Source organism: Vicugna pacos, chromosome 5, assembly GCF_048564905.1.
Source record: "Vicugna pacos chromosome 5, VicPac4, whole genome shotgun sequence".
Lineage (NCBI taxonomy): Eukaryota > Metazoa > Chordata > Mammalia > Artiodactyla > Camelidae > Vicugna > Vicugna pacos.
The window spans coordinates 58098768-58121723 of record NC_132991.1 but is presented as its reverse complement, the minus strand read 5'-3'; the positions used below and the strand labels follow the sequence as shown (position 1 = coordinate 58121723).

General features: G+C 35.5%; 2 protein-coding genes across 8 annotated transcripts in view; one reads left to right on the top strand and one right to left on the bottom strand.

Moving 5' to 3' along the window:
- Positions 1–5758, bottom strand: part of PMS1 (PMS1 homolog 1, mismatch repair system component) — a 90552-nt gene extending 84794 nt beyond the window's left edge. For 3 of the 6 annotated variants that reach the window (XM_072961303.1, XM_072961307.1, XM_072961306.1), the window contains exons 1-2: positions 5625–5758; positions 4793–4915 (exon numbers count right to left, since the gene is read on the bottom strand). The gene's annotated coding sequence lies outside the window, so the exon portion shown is untranslated. The remainder of the gene's footprint in view (positions 1–4792; positions 4916–5624) is intronic. The other 3 variants (XM_072961304.1, XM_072961305.1, XM_072961308.1) reach the window with 1 other exon arrangement.
- Positions 5759–5792: 34 nt separating this feature from the next.
- Positions 5793–18244, top strand: ORMDL1 (ORMDL sphingolipid biosynthesis regulator 1). Of its 2 annotated transcripts, none has more exons than XM_006209987.4 (4): positions 5793–5941; positions 7377–7557; positions 12601–12752; positions 16300–18244. In XM_006209987.4, the coding sequence occupies exons 2-4, from the start codon at positions 7384–7386 to the stop codon at positions 16433–16435; spliced, it is 462 nt and encodes a 153-aa protein (XP_006210049.1). In that variant the 5' UTR covers positions 5793–5941; positions 7377–7383; the 3' UTR covers positions 16436–18244. The 2 variants fall into 2 exon arrangements, with proteins under 2 accessions (XP_006210049.1, XP_072817410.1); XM_072961309.1 differs by having other exon boundaries at positions 5794–5949.
- Positions 18245–22956: the final 4712 nt, after the last annotated feature.

Here is a 22956-nt window from a genome sequence, read left to right as displayed (position 1 = left end):
ATATTATGAAACTAAGGGACAAAGAAGTTAGTTGGTAAATCACACTATATTACTAATAGAGGAATGATAAGAGCAATTGTGCAATAATGAGTGTAACATACGATCTGCCTGGCTGGGAATGGTGCTGTCAACTGATATGCAGATAATGTTAGTCAGTAACATGCCTTTATTGTAGTCTCATTAAACATCATCAGTTACCTATGTTTTGATGAATGTCTCTTTAAATTATTGAGCTCTTTTGGAGTTAGGATATCTAGACCCTAGAATTACTGTTAATCTAAACTAGTCATATCATATCAGATAACTATCCTTTACACTACTGTGTGTCTAAAACATCACTAATCATGTGGCTCCTCAAAGCCAAAATAAGAAAAGGTTCAAATTTCTGTGCTGGCATTCAAGGTCCTCTGCATGCTGATTCAACTTGTACATCCAAAATATCTCTGCCAGTAATTATTCAAGCCATGAAACCTTTTGTCTGAAACCTTCTCTAAGAAAATAAAAAATCTCACATGGAAATTAGTAAAATTTGCAAAGAATGGGGTTTGCATCCACCTTAATGCCTAATTTCGGAAAAGATTTCAGGAAAATAAAAAATACTAGCTTGACAACATGTAGTTCCTCTAGAGACAGTATTTCCTTTGACAATCCCTAGGTACTCCCTTAATTTACCATGACTAGTTACATGCTCACATGATGATTTGATCCTATGGAATCTAGGCCCAAAAGAAACAACGATGTCAAAAACAAACAAAAGAAAGTTTCTGTTTGGGATTGTTTCTCAGGCAACTAAAGACGTAGGACAAGAAGGGTTACACAAAGCCAGAATAAGTAACTGAGCAAGAAATGGAGTATAGTCATTACAACAATACATAGGATTTTAAGGAATGTATTTCTGGAAAGAAGTCAACATATTGAGTTTGGAATGGTGTTAACTGATCACAACTCATAACTACAACTATATTTTGCTTTGTACAAGGCAAAGCTGATTATGATTAGCACGATGGAAATATATACCAGACCAGAGTCTAAAAAAACAGGTTTAGGGGTTCATCTTTATAACCCATGAACTGAAGTTTACTTAAATCCCTCTGTAAAATCAATTAATCACCTATATAAATGGAGATAATGGCACACTGATTTGCTGTGAAGATCAAATAAGAAAATACACATAAAATGTTCTGTAAATGGTAAGGCCATATAAACCATGCAGTATTATGAGGAGGATGATCATTATGTAACGAAACCTTGGGAATTCTTTTCTAACAATTAACTTCTAAGTAAGCTATATATTCAATTTAGTTTTGGGGTACCCAGTTTTAAGGAGAGTAGCTGTGAACAACTACCTCTCAATGGTTTTTTTATTGCTCTCAAAGGTTGGGAGGTCTTTCCAGTCAGTCAGGAAAACAGTGGACAGTCAGGCTGCTCCACTATCTTAGAAGTCACACAAATTAGTGCTGTCACAGCAAAAGGCACCCTCTGTACTCTCCTCAAGCTTCAGACTGGCCCCAGGTCTAAAGATACAGAACTGCTACCCAATATGGTAGCCACAAGACACTTGTGGCTATTGAGCACTTGAAATGTGGCTACTCCAAATGGAGATGTGCTAATACACTCTGGATTTCAAACTCAGTAAAAAAAATACATAAAATTTAATTAATGTTTTACATTGATTACAGGATGATACTCTGGATATAATGGATTACATAAATAAAGCACATTCTTAAAATTAATTTCATTTTGTTAAACTTTAATGTGAGACTACTGTAAAATTTGACATTATACATGTCGTTTATATTATTGTCCTATTGGATAGCACTGAATAGAGCACTGGTTAAAACAGCAAGCTTTAAAACCACACAAAGGTCTGCTTTGGTTCTAGCCTAGCCCTTACACTAAAAGCTATATAATGCTGAGAAACTTAAAATTAAACCCTAAACTCAATCACCTAATCTACAAAATTAACATAATAATGATATCATATGGCTGTGGTGAGGAGTAAATAAGATAATGTATATTAGGGTGTTTGGCATACACATGATAAAAGATCCCAGGATATTTGGACTATATTGAGTTCCTCCAAACTGCTAAATGAATACCCCACACTTATAACCCCTATCCACACAGGGTCTAACCCATGGCTTGCTATCTGGTTAGACTTGGGTTTAGGAAGTCTTTTTCCTTAGTTTGAGAGTCCCAGGGATCTAAAAAAAACACCAGTCAATCAACTTTTGGGGTATAAACCTAGCCTCACCTTCACCTTCACTCCTTCTGCACAATCTCCTTATTAATCTCATGATCTTTGTCTCATTCTTTATAATCTCTCTTTCAAAATCTTCTATTCCACTGGCCCCTCCCCAAATCCTTATTTTCATCCCAATCTTCCTTATTCTTCTAGTTTACTGAGCAGACCATACCATGAATTCTCATCTCCACACACACCTTACCTCCTCCACAACACTGTGTCCTTTGGTTTCTTAAAACGTCTACACTGCTACCCATATTCTTCTTCCTTAGTCTCAGACCAATGTCTCTTTGTCATAAGCTAACACTTTCACCTAGTTTATTTAGTTCCCACTCAGAAATCTTGACCTTGAAAGCAAAAACAAACAAAAAGTTCTTCCTGCTACCCTATTATACTCCTATGATCACTTTCCTTTATGAAGTCAAACTTGAATAAGTATATTCACTGTCACCAATTCCCTATCACTAACTCATGTTTAAAATCCTTGCAAAATGGCTTATATAACAATTATTAGGATTCTGTTGTCTTCAAGTTCACCAAAGAGCTCTTAAATCATCAAATCCTTTTCTCAGGACTCATGTACCTTGACATCCCTGAAGCAGGTGACACTGATGACACTACCTGATTCTCAAGGATTTTCTATCTATACCTCTTTGATCTCTTCGTGTTTTCTTCACTCTCTTCCCAGAAAAATGGATATTCCCTAACCCCTCTTCTTATATACCCTAAAATCCAAAGCTTTGGTTCTAGCATAACATCTAAATCTAAATCCCAAAAGTTATCTCTCTTTCTCCAAAACAGTCATTTCTTACAAACGGTGTCATTGCTACCACAAATTAAATACTTGTAAAACAGAACTTATGTTCCTGCTCCCCTCCCCAAGGCTCCCACTTAACTTCGCTATTTCTCTTAATAACACACTATCCTTAGTGACTAAGGTCAAAAACTTCAACCTTCCTTTATCAGCAGTCTCACCTTATTTGCACCTCCACTTTATCTATTATTTATCATTCTAGACCCAGTTTTCAGTACCGTTTGTAACATGGTCTTGTCTGATCACCCAGCCAGGAATGATCCTTTCCTTCCCCTACATTCCTAAGGAATTTGGCTGGCATCACTCATGGAATGCTTATCACACCCCTGCCCTGACCTGTATGATTTCTGAATGCAGGGAATTATATATTACACATTTCTGGATGCAACACAGAATAATCAGACCACTTCACTCATGGTGAATACTTCATGAAAATTAAAGAGGAGACCACAAAAAATAATTTTATCAGTACTTCCCTCAAGCCACTATAAACATTAGGAAGAGTGTCATCCTTCCCAGCAAGTCATCATTGCCTTAACTCCTCTTTATATATTCTTCTTTAACTGGCTTCCATATCATCCCCTACATCACTTTTATCTCCTAACCAGGCTTTTTTCTGGACTCCAAGGCCTCATTTCCAACTATTTTCTAAATATCATCATTTAAATGACAGGGAGGCACCCTAAACTAACATGTTCCAAACTGATCTCAGATTTTCCTCTAATTGACTGTCTTTCTTCCGATACTTATTTGATAATAAAAAAAAATAACAGCTAATGTAAGTAATTTTATATACATATATATTTAATCATTGCAACAAGCCTATGTATACTGTTATTCCTCTATCACAAACAGGATTTAAAAGCTTGATATCTTGTTCAAGATCACACAACTATTAAGTGACAGATGCACACCTACATATCCTGGCATGTCTGACTCCAAAGCCTAGGCTTATCCAGTCTCACAAGGCAAAATTAGAAACCTTGAGTCATCCCAGAAATTCTCCTCACTCTCTATATCCTGCCACGGAGTCCTGTCTATCCTACTACTTAAATATTTCTCAAACCAGTCCTCTCCTCTCAATACCTGTGGCTAATGCCTCTGTTAAGCCCCTCAATGTTTTCCCCGTGAACTACTGCAATAACCAACTGATATCTTGCCTGGAATCTCAACCATCTATAGGGTTCTTTCTATAATTTAAATTTCATCATTGCAATTCTACTTAAAATTTTATAAAGATTTCCAACTGCTAGCCAGGTTAAATCCAAACACCTTAACAACTGGACCCCTATCTTTCTAATGTCATCCCATTATTCTCCAAATGCACACTAAATCGGTCATACTATACAACTTGCCTCTCTCACTCACTCCTTCCTTGGCTCACAAGGGTCCCTTTCTCTACTGATGACTTTTAGCCATCCTTCCAAATTTAGTTCAAGTATCACCTCCTCAAGAAAGCCTTTATCTGCTCTAACCCCTGCCCCCAACAAACTAGGCACTCCTTCCTCTGCATGCTCATAGCACCTTTTCCTTATTTCTAATCCCAAACTCATCACAGGTGATTCTAATTATCGTATTTCTTTCCCCATTTTCCAAGCTGAAAGTTCTTGGAGAACAGAGATTTTATTTTAATTTCACATGCCCAGCATAACCTCTGGAGTATAACAAGCACTCTACTGTATGTGTACCAAATGGCATCTTTTGGCAAGTAAAAGGATTAACATCAGGCTTACAAGTCACAGCACAGAATGTTTAAGAAAGTCAGGAGTCAGTCTTCCATATTTGCTGAGAGGTAAATCAAACACTCCTGAAAGAGTGCTGGTGATCAGGAAAATCAGTTAAGGACAACAACGTACCTAAAAAAGAAGCAAAGATCAGAGAACTCACAGACTTTAGGGAGAACACAATGAATTAATTCACTTAAAAAGCAATAAATCTAACCTAACTGGTTTCACAGGCCAACAGAAATGTAATCCACCAACGTTCTCTTATACCAATTTTGAAATGTTGTCGAAAGTTATTTAAGCAATACGAATCAAAAACTCAGTGTACTGCCAAGGTAATGAAATTCGATTTCAAAGATAATTCCAAATAATATGACTTTTCCTCCTTGTTCTTGAATAACAACAATTTTTGGTATCCACATCTCCTCAGCTTGTAACACGGGTGCCTGTCGTCGGTGTGTAGATGGACTCAGAATAAAGGAAAGTTTTGTTCCCTACTTGCATGATGCCACAACATACAATAGTATATACATCACTCACAAGACAGGCTGAGTTACGGTTGTCAGGGGTTAAAGCCTCTGCCTGGCAAAGAACAATTTTAAGATCAGCACCCAGAAGGATCTGGGTAATGGGCTACAACAAAGATCAAACCAGACACTAAGGAGTCCACACCTCCTCGGAGACCGCTCTCCACGCACCCGCTTCCCGCCCCGTAGAGGTGGGGGAGGGGCGCGCACGGCCGCCGCCGACGCTCGTGCCCCGCCCGGGACGAGTTGAGGGGAGAACGCGCTCAAGCCTAGGAGGATATAAGAATGAACGCCCGTTAGCCACACGACACTACCTTCTTGCTCGCGCGAGGTGGGCAATTACAATCCACTAGCAGACAGGCCAGCGTCCCGCCAGGAGCCCAGGCCCGGCCCTGCGGATATCCAACTCACCCACAGCGCGCGCGCGGCCCTTAGTCCCGCCCTGCCCGGCGAACGTGTGATTGGCGCCGCCCGCAGCCAATCCCCTGGCAGCGCGTTCGGCCCTGAACGCTTCCGCAAGCAGCGCTGCGCCGCGCCGTGCTGGAGCTGACCACTGGCATTCGGCCTGAGGAGACGCCGCCGCCGCGGAGCAGGTCCTACTCCGAGCTGGCCGCCGGGAGTTGGGCGGCGGGTGAGTGGGTAAGAACGGCCGTGGCGGTGGGAAGCTGCTGGCGGACCCGGGTCGGTTTGAGGGGAGAGAGTGGACTCCGGCCCTGTCCGCGGCGCCGTGTCTGGCTATGCGGGCCGAGTGGTCCCCAAGGCATGCCCCCCAAATCCTCGTCATCTTGCCCCGGCCTTGACAGGATGTGCAACTCCGAGAAGAAAGGGGCAGGTGGGGGCGGGGGGCTTTGTGGCGGTAGCAGCAGCGGCTTTTGTTGAGCTTCCACTCAGGGGGACCGTGACCGTCTGGCGAGCAGGGGACTCCTCAAGGGGTTCCCTGCGGGTCGCTGTTTTCCAGGTATCCGCGAGGGCCGAGCCGAGAGGCTCTTCACTCTCTTTAGTCATTGTTTGCCAGTCCTTAAGTGGCACGGCAGACCCCCTGGAAAGGTTTTCTGAACTCGGGGTGGGTCAGTCTTTACCTTCCAGCTCAGCTGTAAATTTTCAGCCTCCTTAGAGCATTCTTTTTTCACATGCTGTAGAAAGTGGGGAAAGCATCTTGAATAGTGGCATGTTCTGAGGAACTTATAGCACATAAAAATAATGTTTGATAGAAATTAACATTGTAAATCGACTATGCTTCAATTTAAAAAAGTGTTTGATACACGGTGGATATTTATATTAGAAGACATAGTTACACACTTAATTTGAGATTTTTGCTTCGTTTTGGTGTAACCAACTTAAAGCATCATAATAAGCCTATAGATTTTTAGAGGGAGAAGGGAAGGAAAGAAGGAAGAGAGAGAGAAAGAAAAGAAAGAAAGGTTTGTTTTAGAGAAGTTAACTAGAGTTTAAAATATGCCGAAGACTCCTTGTTTTAACCTAATTGACCTACTTATACCATAAGATTGAGAAACAAACCTTATCTCTTGACCATGTAAAATTTCCACCTCAGCTTCAGTATTCATAAAGGAGTGATTTGAACTGTGACCACTCTTTATGGATGCATTACTTAGATGTCTGGCTACTCAGAACAGACTGGTTGGGTCAGCTTTGGTTTTTTTGTATTAGTTTATTCTATTGGTAAATTGAGCTCCTGAATTTTCACTTTGCTTTCATAATATAATAAAATGTAGGTTTTCTCTTTCCGTTTGAGTTTTCCTGCCCATTATTTCACTTAGTAAAACCAACATGCTGAAGATAAGCTTTGGGAAAGGGACTTTTAACTGTTTATTTTTCAATAAAAACCATAAAAATAAGTATCGTTTGTCTTACCATAAAGTCAGATGTTAAGAATTATTTACTGCCCTCGTCAGCATCTGTATATAGCATATTTTGGAGGGTCTGTTTGTTCTATTTCAGAACGAGAGAAAAAATAATCCCAGTAACACTAATTTTGTCATGTCAAATTAGGAGTATTTAGGTTTCCAGTTTTATCACTGTTGGTTCATCTCGTTGCCTTCTTACAGAGCAAACATGAATGTTGGAGTTGCTCACAGTGAAGTGAATCCAAATACCCGTGTAATGAACAGCCGGGGTATGTGGCTGACATATGCATTGGGAGTTGGCTTGCTTCATATCGTCTTACTCAGTATTCCCTTCTTCAGTGTTCCTGTTGCTTGGACCTTAACAAATGTTATACATAATCTGGTAAGAATTTCACCTTATACTAAACACTTAAAACCTTAAGGTTTAATGGTTTTCAGGGACTAGGCACAGAAGGAGTGGGGAGTTATTGTTTAATGGGTACAGTTTTACAAGATGAAAAGAGTTCTGGAGATGGACAGTTATGATGGTTGCATAACAGTGTGAATGTACTTAATACCACTGAACTGTACACTTAAAAATGGTGAAGATGGTATAGTTTATGTTGTTTGTATTTAAACAATTTTTTAAAAAGCCTTAAGTTTTATGTCATAAAGAACACATGACTCAGTTTTTTAAAACAGTTTGAGATCTAATTCATATAATACAAAATTCACCCATTTAAAGTGTACAGTTAGGTGACTTTTTTAGTATATATGACAATTTTGAAGAATTCTTATCTGGAATAGGATTGTATTTTTTTTCTATCATTTTATGTTTAAACATTGGACCCTTTTTCTAAGTAAGACTTTTTTTCTCCTATTGGTTTTATAGAATTTGAAAAACAGTAGGTCATTTTAGCATAATTTAGAGGACACTAATTCAGGCTACTATAATATATGGATTAACCACAATGCTTCAGAAGTAATTATGTTTCATGAGTCTAATGAACATCTTTGTTTCAATCCTGTTAAATCTTTCTAAATTGTGTAAATATACTTTCCTATTTCAGTATAGAAATTTTTAGCTTAATCATATCTTACATGATTCAGAAACTTATGGTGTCTTAGCACCATTGACTATTGCTCTTCTGTATTACATGATAGCTCTACAGAGTACCAGAGGTTAGATTGACTCTCCTGACCACATTATGCAGCCCTGGAAATTGCCTGTTTAAAAAAAACAAAAACAAAAACAAAAACAAGAAACCTGATAGTGACTTTTCTTGTCTTTAACAGCCTATTAAAGTAGAATAAAAGGGGAGAAATCAAGTTAATTAAGACTTTAATTAAATCCAGATTAACTGTAGATTTGTTTAAAGATATTCCCAAAATGAAGAACTTAGAACTTTAAGACAGAAAAATGCAGGAGAAATAGATTTTTTAAAATTAATATTTATTTTATATCCTTTGGAAAGAATCTGAAGTTGACTGGGGGAGGACAAGGATGATGTGGTAGAAATAAGTGAATGTCCATTTAGTCCATTTCAAATGATAGACTTCGGAAGGAAGTATTTAAAAACACTTTTTAAATTGTGCCTTCTCTGAAATATTTGACACTAATCATATCTCTTCTAGTGGAATTCTGACTTCCTTTGACTTCGATGGGATTGTTTTTTCCTAGATATATTTCTGATCTTTCCACTTCTATTTCCTCTTGCACAGTCTTCTCTTTTTTCCTCTTAAAATATTGCTGTTTCCAAGGTTCTTTTTTTCATCTCTTCTTATGTTATATATTCTATCTGGGTTACTTCATCTATCCATGATTTCAGTTTCTACCTTAAATGATGATGACCATATTAATGGCCAGATCACCTTGCACCTTAAACCAAACAAGTATAAATTGAACTGATTCCTGATATATCCTTCACCACCTACAATCTGTTCCTGGACTTTGTTCCTAATCTAATCTAAAGGCACCATTGTCTGCCCAGTAGGCCAAGCCACATAGCTGAATGTCAAAGGTGAAGTGATTATGTAATCTGTTGTCCAAACTGAGAGTGTTTCGAGAATAAAAGAGAGCTCTAGTAATAACTATTCCAAGAGGTTAGGTGTAAATTGGGACCATCCATGCAAACTAGGATATATGGCACCTCTAGTCTTAGGGTAGCTCCTTTTCCTTTATATTCCACATCCATTTAATCAAAGCCCTATTTGTTCTACTGCTTTACCATCTTCAACTCGATCCCCATGGGCATTGCTGTAACTCATGCCCGTTTTCCCTCCTCAGGAGGATTACTCCAGTACATCACATGGTCTCCTTGATGCTCCCCTACTCTATTCTCCTTCATTCCAGCTTAGCAGAGTAGCATTTTTAAAATGTATGTCTGCTCAAGTCACATTCTTAAGTCTTTCGGTGATTCCCCATTACATTCATAGTAAAATGCCAAGTTCTTTGTGTGGCATACAAGACCAATTGATAATAGTGCAGAGGTAAGAAAGGAATCAAATCTTATCTCAACACATCTCCAAACATAAGCTATGCTCTAACAATAATGAAGATGGTCTTCTCTCACCTTTTTACTTTGACTTAGGCTCTTCTTCCACTATTTTAACACCTCTCTCTTCTTGCTCTGCCTAATTCCTGCTTGTTGGGAAAACTACTCAAGTATCATCTCCTTCAGGAAGCTACAAAATTCCTGTGCTGCATTCTTTTTTCATATATTTATCATAGTTTTATAATTAGCAGTTTATCTCTTTTATTTTTTAATTTCTGTATCTCTGAAGACCTGTTTAACTATTTGCTGAATAAATTAGTCTAGTCTCACATAATTTTCCCTTCTCCAATGGCACATGTATTAAATGTGCTTTGGAAGTCTTCTCTCCCCTTCACATTTTCAAGTTGGTTGACTGAGACTGAGGCACAGTATATAGCCATGGACAAGGGATAGGTAATTGAGAACATGTAGGGAAGCAAACTTCTGACATTAGTCCTCTTGACTAAAAACCTAACTAACCAGCCATAAAGGTAGCAATTATAAGATTCCAAATGTAAGTTTCTTTTGAAGTTGTCCTACATTAAACCAATAAAAAATGTGAAATACATATGCATGCTTTTAAATCTGGGAAAACAGACCTAATTGTCATCCTGGTTAGAAAAAATACTGTATCTACCTTTCTGAACTATACAGTAGAAACCGACAGCAATTGTTTTTATTCAGTGCTACAGTTCACTCTTAAGAGATGTTAATACTTCACAAAATTCTTAGCCTAGCTTTCAAATTATGAAAAAGAATTCTCTTCATTTGAATCAGTAGCATATATCTGTTAAGGGCTAACTATGAGCTACTTACTTTTATCCTCCTAATTCTTTGGCTATGGGGGGTAAATCATCCATCACAAAAATTTTATAGAACAACTATTAAAAATAAAAATAATGGAATAGAAGATAAATGGTTATTCATTGAAAAGAATATAAAACAAACTATTTGAATATTCTTTTTTAATAAATTTTCTTCCAAGACAGACCTATCACATTTATTTATTTATTTATTTATTTATTTATTTATTTATTTAAATGGAGGTACTGGTGGTTGAATCTAGTACCTCATGCATGCTAAGCATGTGCTCTACCACCCACCCACCCTCACCTTGAATATTATATTCTAAACACTGGTGACTGCATTTCCTTGCAGTGGAAATGGTTTGAAGGAAATGAGAGGATTGTTCTTCTTTCTCTTTGATAATTCAAATACATGTATGGTCTAGAGTAGAGATTCTTAACTTTTTTGGGGTCCCATACTCCTGAGAATTTGAAAGCATACAATTTCTGTTTCATAGTCCCCTTTTAAAGCTCATGTGAAAATTGTTTCTTTATGCTTACAGAATAAACATTCCTTGGCTTAATGTCATCTTGGCTTAATACCTAATACTTGCTTTGTACCAGCCTTTGTTCCTGAGGTATTCAAGCTAATGGGAAAACAAACATTATGTAAACAACTTAAACACAGTATATTATGCTATAATCAAAGTATTTCAATAAAATTCTGTATAAGCACAGAGGCAGGAGGTTAATTATTGCTAATGAGGAGGACTTTACTAAGGAGTTATCATTTGAGTTGAACCTTGAAGAATGAAATAGTTGACACCATCAAGGCTTTTGCTTCAGCAACAAGGAACCTTTCCCTCCTCTGCATTTCCTGAGTACTGTAACTGTATCTTTGACATTAATTTCTGCCCTACATTGTAGCTGTTTATGCATATCTTTTTTTTCCCCTTGCAATCTCTTAGAAGACTGAAGCAAGGTGTTGGGCATATCTTGTTCAGTTTCATATATGCATACAGGTCTTATGTCCTGCATATGTTAGCCACTTATTAAATGTTTGTGGCATTAAATCCAATGGAACATGAATCCATTCCTCTGTTGCTCAGGTGTTATTGCAGCTAAAAAACTTTTAAATTGCCTGGTGGAATAACTGGCAAGTAGGCTAAGCTTTGAAAAGAGGGCTCTATTAATCTAGTAGAATAGTATAAAATTTTAAAACCAAAATTTGTTTTTTTCCATATATTTATTAAAAGTTGAAGTTAAAAAAAATGATATCACGTCATGACTTTAGTGGGTAACATAACACTGTTTCATGGTAATATATAGGCTTTATTCTGTTACCAGTACCTTAGACAGTGATCTTGCAATGAAGCATTACCTATCAATCTAAATGGGTATCTCAAGGAAACCAAAGCTAGTGTACACTGTTTTTTTCCTAATTACCCACAAAATTAGATGTTAAAACGTATCACTAGACAGAATGTCTTTTAGTAATTTTTTTTACTTTGATTATTAAAAACTAACTTTAAAAGAAACACTATTGAGGCACAGTGATGATTTTAAAAGCAAACTGTTTTGACATTATACCTGTTATATCAAGCTATCTCTGTTGCTTTGGAAAAGAACTATTGAGACAAATACAGTTCTAATATTAAATATTTTCAAAACCATTTTCTCTGATACAGAGATTTTGTTTATTATTTGCCAATTTGTGTGTTTTTTTTAATAAGATTTACCAGCATGACACTGTAAACTTTCCTACACATTGGGGAATAGGTAATCCTGTTTTCTAATAGAAAATGTGTTAGAAAATCTACATGCAATGATATAAAGCTACTCTGATGGTACTTTTCATTTATTTTCAATTTAAAAGAGATGAAAACAGGTTACTTTTGGTTGACTTTATAATGGTTTTCCAAATATTATTTCCATATAAGACCCTAGAAGTTTTAATTTACTATCAAGAAACTGGCCCCAGTCTTTCACAATAATGTGAAAGCTTAAAACTTGAGCTGTTAAGTTAATCAGACACTCTCACAAACAGTCTGAAACTGTCTTAAAACTTACTGACAAATATAATTTTGTGTTTGATATTGATTATGTATCCCCTTGCTTGCTTTCCAGGGGATGTATGTATTTTTGCATGCAGTAAAAGGAACACCTTTTGAAACTCCTGACCAGGGTAAAGCAAGGCTCCTAACTCATTGGGAACAACTGGACTATGGAGTACAATTTACATCTTCACGGAAGTTTTTCACAATTTCTCCAATAATTCTGTAAGTGGTGGATATTTTTAGGTATAAGGATTCGATGAGAGGAAGCCATCCTTTTATTGGATTAAATTTGAATTAGAAACTATTTTATTGAAAACTTTTATCAATAAATAGCTTCCTCATAAAGAGTATAAAATACAGGCAAAATTTTTAACAAGTTGGTAATAAACCAGTTTTCACTTCAGTCTGATACATTCAGAGCATTATATGCTCATTGGTATGCCTAGCCATTCTAGAATGTACAGGTCAGATACATTCTAGTTCATGTTCTTAAGTTTCTTGCAAGAAAACTAAGTATATTATCTTATTCTATATTCCAAATTAATCTTCCCTAAACAAGGGTGATTTCAGATGAATTTCATTGACTTTCTGCCACATTTGGATGTTCAAACTCCTTGGGAGGGACAGTATGGTTTAGAGAAAAGAAAGGTTAGGCTTCTGTTTTAGGACAGACCTGGGTTGTATCCTGTACCTGCCACTCAGCCAGTTTGGTTTGCTCATAAATAAAATTCTAGCCAATGGTGCTTAACTCATTCCTGATGCTGTAAGAAATAAGAGATAATATCTATCTGTAAAGCATCTAACCTTATATCTGGTATCTAATTTCCTCCTATTGCCTAATATTCAGGGTCCTCCACAGAATGGTTCCTCATTTTTCCTTTTTTTTTTTTTGCGATACTTTTTTTTTTTTCCAATACTTATTCATTTTACATTGTCTTTTGGGGGGAGTAATTAGGTTTACTGCCTTCTCCTTTCTTAATTTATCTGTCATATTCTTTGAAGATTTAAATTGTACCTCCTCAGTGAGGTCTTTTCCTTAGCACCCAATATTCAGTGATAATGCTCTGCTTTGAACTTCCATAGTAGTTGTTATATATCCCTTATTTAGGCCACTTTGTATTATTTCTTTATTATTATAAATGTTTGTTTCTGCAAAGAATTTATAAGTGCATGGATTGTTTTGAATTCCACACTAAGTTGCTTGCATATAATAGATGTTTCACATATATCCTAATTACTCTGTACCACAAAGATTATACATAATAAAATATCCATTATAGAATCAGTGCAGTCTGCAGTAGCTAGAAAGACTTCTTGGACTCATTAGAGTTCCTTAAACTGGGACTTAAGGTAGAGTGCGTTTTAGATAGATGTTTAAGTAAGGGAAGGCATTTTCAAATGAAAAGAATAAAGTAATCATAGAATGGTAGGTTTCTTTTTCCTTATATTTATAGCACTTGAAGGAAATTTAAAAATTTTTTAAATTGTTTCAGCCCCATATAAAAATTTTTTTTAATAGACTTTATTCTTTTAGAGTAGTTTCAGGTTCACAGCAGAATTGAGCATAAAATACGGAGTTCGCACACAGCCCTCCCCACCCACACATACATACTCCCCTACCCTCAACTTCCCTCATAAGTGTGGCATATTTGGTACAAATGATGAACCAACATGTAGCCCCACATAAAATTAACGTCAAAAGGAAAATTATTTATATGGCCTAACAAAGATTAATGCAGTAACAAGAATAATGTTTATTCAAATAGCCCTAGTTGGTATTTTAGCTCCACTTCTCTCTAGCTATATGACTTTTGGCCATTTTCTTGAAAGCCTCAGTTTCCCCATCTATAAAATGTTGAGGGTTGCATTATATTACAGTTGACCCTTGAACAGTACTGGAGTATGGGCACTGGCCCTTTGTGCAGTCAAAAATTCAAGTATAACTTATAGTCAGTCTACTGTATCCCCAGTTCCACATCTTCAGATTCAACCAGTTGCAGATTGTTTAGTATGTGGATATTGAAAAATATCCACCTGTAAGTGGACCCTTGCAGTTCGAACCCACATTGTTCAAGGGTCAACTATACATGTAAAAAGCCTTACATGTGCTGAATTTTCAATAAAAGCTATCACAAAATGTCAACTACGATGTACCTGTGTACAACACTCATATTTCTAAAAGTATATTTTTGATCCACAGGTATGATTTCAAATATTCTGTAATTAAATTCCTTACGTAACTGAAGAAGCAGCATTAATAAAGCCATTCATATAGCATTGATATTCCCAGAGTGCATTTACATTTTCTTATTTGATCATCATTTGTCAGGTAGGTGGGATAAGTAGTATCCCTGATTTTTAGTTGAAGAAACATTAAAATGCGTTATCTTGCTCCAGATCTTGTAGCTAGTTGGAGTGAAGAGCCCAGATTAAAACCTTAACTTCTAGCTTCAGGTCTCTTTCCAGCATACCCTTTGACAAAATATGCTATCACACTGATTCCCATTTGGGTTTTATATCCCCTTGAAGGGTTGTATAGATTTTTTTAAGAGTCAAGTAGTTTTATGTAATCCACACACACAATTAGTTTTCATTAAGAGACATAAAGGAGACATATGCTATGATATGGTAAGGAGAAGCCATTCCAAGAAGATTGTTTCTGACATACCAGATTACAGCTTAAACCCATAATGATGATGGGAAATCAAACGAGCTTACTAAATGCAAATGGTATACTATTTTGTTCAGTGAAGGAAATATGAAAACAGTCTTCAAGTATACAAAAGCAGGAAGAAGGGTTTAAAGATTGAGGAACCTGGTTTATTCTCAAGGAAGAATTTTCTGACTATAGTTTGTGAAGTAGGTGGAAGCTTATAGAATTTCTCAATTCAGATGGTTCTGAAAATGATGTGTACAGCTCTCTGTGATATTTTTAGTTGTACTTGGAAAATAGCTGTTCTCTAACCATCTTACACAAGATATTTATCACCACTTTAGAGGAAAGTCTATTAAAATACTTTACTCTAAAAGTGCTAATTAGACAAACACCCATATGCAAACTAACTTCTTAGTTATCATGAAGTAAGGTATGATGTTTTATTCTTTACATCTTATCTGTATTAGGATACTCTTTTACTGTATCCTACACTAGTGTATTTTACACACTGATGATCTGTCCACATTCTGATGTATGCTTGGGTCAAACTAGACATTCTGACTCGATGATTTATAGTCGTAAAGGTGGCTTAGGCCTCCTAAAACAAATTTTCATATTTTGGATGTCTTTGAATATACGTACATATGTTCAGTCGTGGTAAAACAGCTGGAATTTTACAAGAGTGTCTTTCAAGTTTCCAGTTATACTTGTTATAGACCTGTTCAACTACAGTATGGAAATGAGAACATCAAAAGAGCAGTCAAGTATTTGTTTACCTATACCTGAAATTTCAGTTCAGCATATGAACCCTAGCTTGAAAGCGTTCTGCTTTAAAGGATGCTAAATAGCAACTGTAATCCATTAAATGCATTTTAATATGATTGCAGAAATGCAAAATGTAGTTATGCCTCTATTAAATAGATTTTCAAATCCCAAATAAAATTAATGTAGGCCCCCAAACTAAAATGTTTCCTCTTGTTTTAATGCTCAAAAATGATTCTGCTTTTAGGTATTTGTGTTTCAGTGACCTTTTTTCTGCCTTTAAATATTTAAAAAGCTCTAAGTAATTTCATTTTTAGATGTTATATATATTCTGAACTTTTATTTCTACAGGTATTTTCTGGCAAGTTTCTATACAAAGTATGATCCAACTCACTTCATCCTAAACACAGCTTCTCTCCTGAGTGTGCTAATTCCCAAAATGCCACAGCTACATGGTGTTCGGATCTTTGGAATTAATAAGTATTGAAATGTTTTGAAACTGAACAAAATTTTTACACGTACTGAGTTTTCTGTAAGGAAGGAGTGGTTAGTAAGCTGCACTGTTTCTGTGATAGCGTAAAATGAAGGGTATTTACATTGGAGGACCAACTGCTGGGTCTTCGTATGCAGTTCTGAAGTGCAGATTTTTACTAGAAGATGCCTTTGTTTAATGCATCTGGTATCTTTCTAAAGGGAGGTTTTATAGGCAGGCTGGGCAGGCCCAGCTTACAAGTTAAATGGCTATAGAGTGAAGGTGTAGTAGAAAAATCCAAGGAAATAAGAGATTTATAAGAAACTAAGTCCAGCTTAGCTTACAATGAATGGGCATTATGTTAGGAGAAGAAAATTTCCAATCATTCAGTTACAGTCAGTTTAAGCAGACTTACATGTAAACTGGAATCATCTCTTTAAAGTTTATTATAGATTGTTTTTATTATCATACATATTATTTTGTATTATATAAGAGGATATATACACTCTTGTTTTATACAAACCAATTCCTACCTTATAAGTGTACTTTTTTGGTTTGTGAGCTCAACGTTGTTGATGAGTTCATTTTTACATTTATTAAGTTACTGTGTTCATGAAGGTCCTCCTTCATGACTGATGATAGAAGGTAGTCAGGCATCTTAGAAGCAGCCTTTCAGTAAGCCTTCTAATTTTGGAACAAAGTGGGTTTTGCTGCCTTTCAAGGCCCAAGGCTGCTAAACCAATTAAGAAAATAATTTATTTCTCATAGTTAAAATATATGGTCATTTAAGGGTCTCTACTTATTTGGTTGAGCAATCCAATTGTTGAAGTCTGCCATTCTTCAGAAAAGGAAATATAAAATGGACAACTCCATAACCAACCTGTGGTCTGGCAGAAACTGCTTCTCTAGTAATAATATCAAAGTAAATAATGAGTCTTTTTCAATGGATCTACAGTAAAAGATAACATCATCTTTCTTGGTCCTCCTGCTCTCAGTCCCCATATTTTGCCCATTAATATTTTTCCTGTCAGTATATGAGTCTTAATGTAGATAACCCAAAACGGTAACTTGTTCCAAAGCAGCACCTATATTGAATTGTGACTTAGAGAAGCCTCCTATAGTTGCTGACGTTAATTGCAAGAAGTAATTATATACTACTTTGAGAAGTAAACATGTCAAAAAAAAAAAGTTCTGATAAGGGATGAAACTGAAAAACTCCAGTAACATTTGTAAGCAAAACTGAGTGAAAAAAAATTGTAAAACCAATTTAAAACTCAGTTTGCTTCAAGCTGACTTTTCAAGGTAATGATCATTGTTTTGTATTTCAAAAGTATAGAGTTTAGAAATCAGTTGTATGATAATGCTTTTGTATGTTTGTCTTTTCTCATGTATTTTTAAATAACCAGTAATCTATACTTTAATAAAATTTTTCTTTGGTGTAAGATTATTGCAGAAGCTCTCCAAATTCAGTCATTAAAGTTACTCTTAAATTTCTCAAGTTTTTTTTTAAGCAACTGAATTTATAAAATTAAGATGGCTAAAAAATCCTTTGTTTTTCTTTATTTTAAAGTTTGTCTCAAAAGGCTTAACATTTTTGGTACAATCTTCAGAGATAGAAATTTGCCTCTAATACAGGCCTTCATCTGTTTTTGCCCTTCAATGTTTTAAAAATATTTATTTAATAGATATTTGAGGGCCCACTCTGTTGTAGGAATTGTTTTAGGTATTGTGGATATAGTTTGTAAGCAAGACAAAGTCCTTTGCCTTATGTGTGTACATTCAAGTTGAATAACAGATAATAAATGAGTAAATAAGTGCGTATTATTTCATGTAGTGATAAATGCCATGGGGGGAAAAATTAAGCAGGTGAAAGCAGGGCAGCCTGCCTCAGAAAGGTCTTCCCCAAAGATCCTAACTAAGGTGACTTTTGGACACAGACCTTCCTGATGTAAAGGAGCAAGCAGTACAAAGATCTGAGGAAAAAGACTTTCCAATACAGGTGATGACAAATATTAAGGATCTGGGACAGGGATGAGGTTGGTGTGTTTAAAGAAAAGCAAAACTACTGAGCCTGGAAAGGAGTAATAAGCAATGAGGATGAGAATGGTAGCAAAGGTCAGAGAAGTTGTTAAGGGGTCAGATCATATAGGACTTTATAGACCAAAGTAATTAGCAAATTTTATTCTAAGCTTGGCAAAGCCATTGGAGAATTTTGCACAGGAGATTAAAGGGATCTGAGTTATTTTTTGTTTTGTGAAGGTTACTAGCTAATGTTGAAAATAAACTACAAGGTAATAGGAGGCAGGAAGAACAGTTGGGAAGCTACTACAGGCAAGAGGTAGCTCAGATTAGGGAATTAGTTGATGAAGTGGTCAGATATGGGATATACTTAGCAAATACAGCTCACAAGACACTGATATAATTGAAAGTGGGTTGGGAGAAGGGAACAAAAATGACTCATAGTTTTTGGCCTTAACACTTAGGTGAATGGTTGACCAGTCAATATGGAAACTATTCCCAATTTCACAAATTTGTACCGTTTAATATAAAATAAATAAAAACCCTTAAAAAAACAAAATTTATAGTGACTGTTATTTGGAACAAAATCAATTGCTATGCTATAATTACTCTGAATTTCAAGTCAGGACACATAATAATTTCTAAATAGGCGTGAGCTCAGAAATGACACTAATTTTAACATTCATTGGTGAATCTTTCCTACAGGAATTATTATTGTGGAGGTCCAATGGTTGTTTTCTATTTCCTTCATTTCTTCTACATTTATTTATTGGAATTCTTCCATAAGGAAGATTTTTCCTTTCTCTCATTTATCTACTCAATCATTTACATTATGGACTCATGGATATTTTATTCTTTGGTTTATATTCCATTACTGTCGTTATTACTTTGTTGCTAAATTTGTCCTCCACCTTTGACTATTAGAAGGCAAAGTTCCCAGTGGAACTTTCCAGGTTGGCCCCTGTATACTTTTGACCTGCCCCATCCTTTTCTTTTTCAAAGCATAGAACTGTATTTTTTAGGTTTATGGCACTATTGTCTATTAAACTAAAAAGATCCTGAGGGGCATAACTATCTCCTTAACTAATATCTGTGTGAATTAGCATTATGGAACTATATGATGCTAAGAGTTGGAAAAGACCTCAGAGGCTATGTAATTCAGTTCCATCCTTTATGTTGAATTTTCATTGACCACCATGCCTCTATTCAGTTTTGTGTTAGCGCTAATGAAGACTTAAAAGGCTGCATTTTTGGGTTTTTTATTTTATTTTATTTGTTTTGTCTTTGGGGCTTTTTGTTTTTATTTTGGGGCTGAATTTTTGTATTGGAATTTATAACTTGTTTTACATTGGGCCAAGTCTAATCTTTATATAACTTCAGGTATTTAACTTTTAAGTTATTATCAGCAGCACTGAATAAACATTGCCAAAGCCTTCACCATTTTCCATATGATATGGTTTCAAGTTTTTCCCACTATCCTGGTAATTCTGCTCTAAGTGCAGTTTATTATTGTATAGCACTAAAAGTTAACAAGAGGTTATGGATGTGATGTCACTACAGTATCATTTCCCTTGTTCTGGATACTTTTTATTCTTAATGCAGCATAATATTTTAGCTATTTTCAGAGCCACATATCACTGATTCACTTTATGGTCACTAAAACCTCAAGTCCCAGCATTTAATGTTGGCTTTCCCTTCATATATTTATTTAATGGATTTATTAAACAAAAGTCTAAGATTTCTTTATTTTTATAGAACCCCATGTTTTTAGATGTTAGCCTACTGATTCATCTTATCTAGCTGTAGTTGACTTGATTATTATGCAATATATTTCTCCTATATTGTCTCCTATATTAATATATATCACTAATAAATATGCCTGCAAAATACTCTCATGCTAATAATCCTGAAGAAGACAAACACAGCAACCCAGTATAGACTAATGCAGTTTAATAATCTTTCTAACAGGACAGATAGAAAAGTGTAACTCCCAAAACAGTTAATGGATATTACATATTGATGTTGGAAATGTAAACAGGTTTAGTACCTGGAAGACAGGTACAGGTAAAATAAAAAACTTCGAAGTAGTACTGGGCAGGGAAGGAAGATAAAAGAATAGCAAAGATAAACTTTCCTTCATTTTGCTTGATGTCAAAAAGTAGTGAGATATCTCAGATTATTTTACTCCCTAATTTCAGTTCCAGTTAAAAACTATTCAGCAGGTACTTTGTTATATGGGGTTTAAAAGTTTTTGTTTAGCTACAAATGAATGCATGACAATTATAAACATCAAATTTAGAATACTGAATATTTTGGGTATATAATATACAGATGGTTTCAACTGTATTAGGTGACATTTTCACTCTTAAATTAGGTATTGGGTTCACAAAAGTTGATTATATTATTTTTCCTACTTCTTCATAGCCTGATATATTTCATAATTTAAAAATAGTTTAGTAAAAACTATTTGGATTTTATGTTCAGCATGATAGTATAATTTATTCTATTTCTTGACTCATTCAAGTCCTTAATAAACAACAAATGGTACAAAAGTAACCTGTAGCTCTAAAATACTATATAGTTTTGTTTAGCAATAAGCCAATTTTATCATCGTGTTCTTTCACTCTTAACTGCATAATTACACTGATAAAAATACATTCTTCTCAAATTCAAAAACTAAAACTACATCATTAACACGAGAGAATGAACTCTTTTTAAAATATAAATATGAGTAATTTTACAGTATATAAATTTTCTGACTTTCCAATTACATAGTTATAAATTTACTGCCAACACTTTTTTGTAAAACTTGGCGGATTTTGCAAAAACTCCCTATTTTGACCATATCAAGAAGATAAGCGTGCATTATTTTCTTCATTTCATAATTTTTAAAAAAGAACCAAAGAGCCAGATGATTTATTGGCTAATGCCCAGGAAAACACCAATATACCAGCTACTACATGAAAACCTGTTACAATGATTTTGCTTTGAAACATTTGTCCCTGTTTTGAATTATCAAACGACATGCTTCTATCATGGCACTCAGCCATCATAGGGAGTATATGAGAGCAACCAAGAGATTCACCCTCTCCCTGTCCTGTCAAAAAACACACATAGACCACATACTGGAAAAATAAGGTCATCTGAGTATGACAATTCCTCAAAAAATTAAACTGAATTACCACTTGATCCAGCAATTCCACTTCTGGGTATATACCCCAAAGAACTGAAAGCAGGAACTTGAAAAGATACTTGTACAACCCATGTTTATAACAATACTATTGACAATAGTCAGAAGGTAGGAGTAACTGAAGTGTCCATTGACAGATGAATGCATAAACAAAACATGGTATACATACACAATGGAATATTTAGCTTTAAAAGGAAGGAAATTCTGACACATGCTACAACATTGGATGAAACTTGACATTAATGCTAAGTGAAATAAGCCAGTCACAAAAGGACAAATACATGATACCACTTACACGAGGTACCTAGAGTAGTCAAAGGCATAAAAGAATGGTGGCTGCCATTGGCTTGGAAGAAGGGAAAATGGGGAATTAATGTTTAATGGATACAGAGTTTAGCTGGGGAAGATGAAAAATTTTGGAGATCGATGGTAGCAATGGTTGCACAACAGTGTGAATGTACTTAATGCCACTGAACTATACACCTAAAAATGGTTAAAATGGTATATTTTGTTAACATATTTTACCACAATAAAAGAAAAAAAGTAAATTTGTAAAATAAGCATAATGGCTCAGTATATGAAATAAAAAGCAAAATACCTTCCAAAGATAAGACCTGATTTATGGTATTACCATTGATGAAAGAATGTTCCACATCAAAAACGATATTTGTCAGCAAAAAAAACTTTAAAAGATAAAGGCAAATGACAGTGTATTTTTAGTGCGATCCAACCTACAAAGAATATAGCTTTGTGACTCAAGTGGAAAAGGGTGCATCAGGCCTGATATATTAGTCATTAAAAGCACCAAACACATTTCTGTTGCTTCCATTCCATTGTGCCAGTCTGGTTATAATTTGGATGTGGCTTTCGCTGTAATTTAATCAACACAAAGAAGGCAAGGATCTGCAAGCTCAGCTATCCTAGATCATTTCTCATAAATTAGTACATTGGTATTATAGTTTTTACAGAGCAGTTTCTTAGCAAATTTTGTGACTCAATCACTTCCAGATGTGATAAACCAATTTCAAGCCCTGAAAAGAACAAGATGTTGAAACCCAGTAATCACACAAAGGTCCTGCTAGACTGTGGATACATCTATGGCAAGCTATGACCTCCCCCAAGCAACTTTCCTCTCTCAATGTACATTTTCCATAATGCTGTATTGTAATTGCCTACTGTTAGACAATGAAAATAGAGAATGGATCTTATCTTTTATCCCAAAAAATTAATAAACTGCCTATGACAAAGGAAAGAATCCAATAAATATGTGACACATGAAAATGAACTCCAACTTAGTAAGACATAACTAGGGAATGAGTATTGTAAA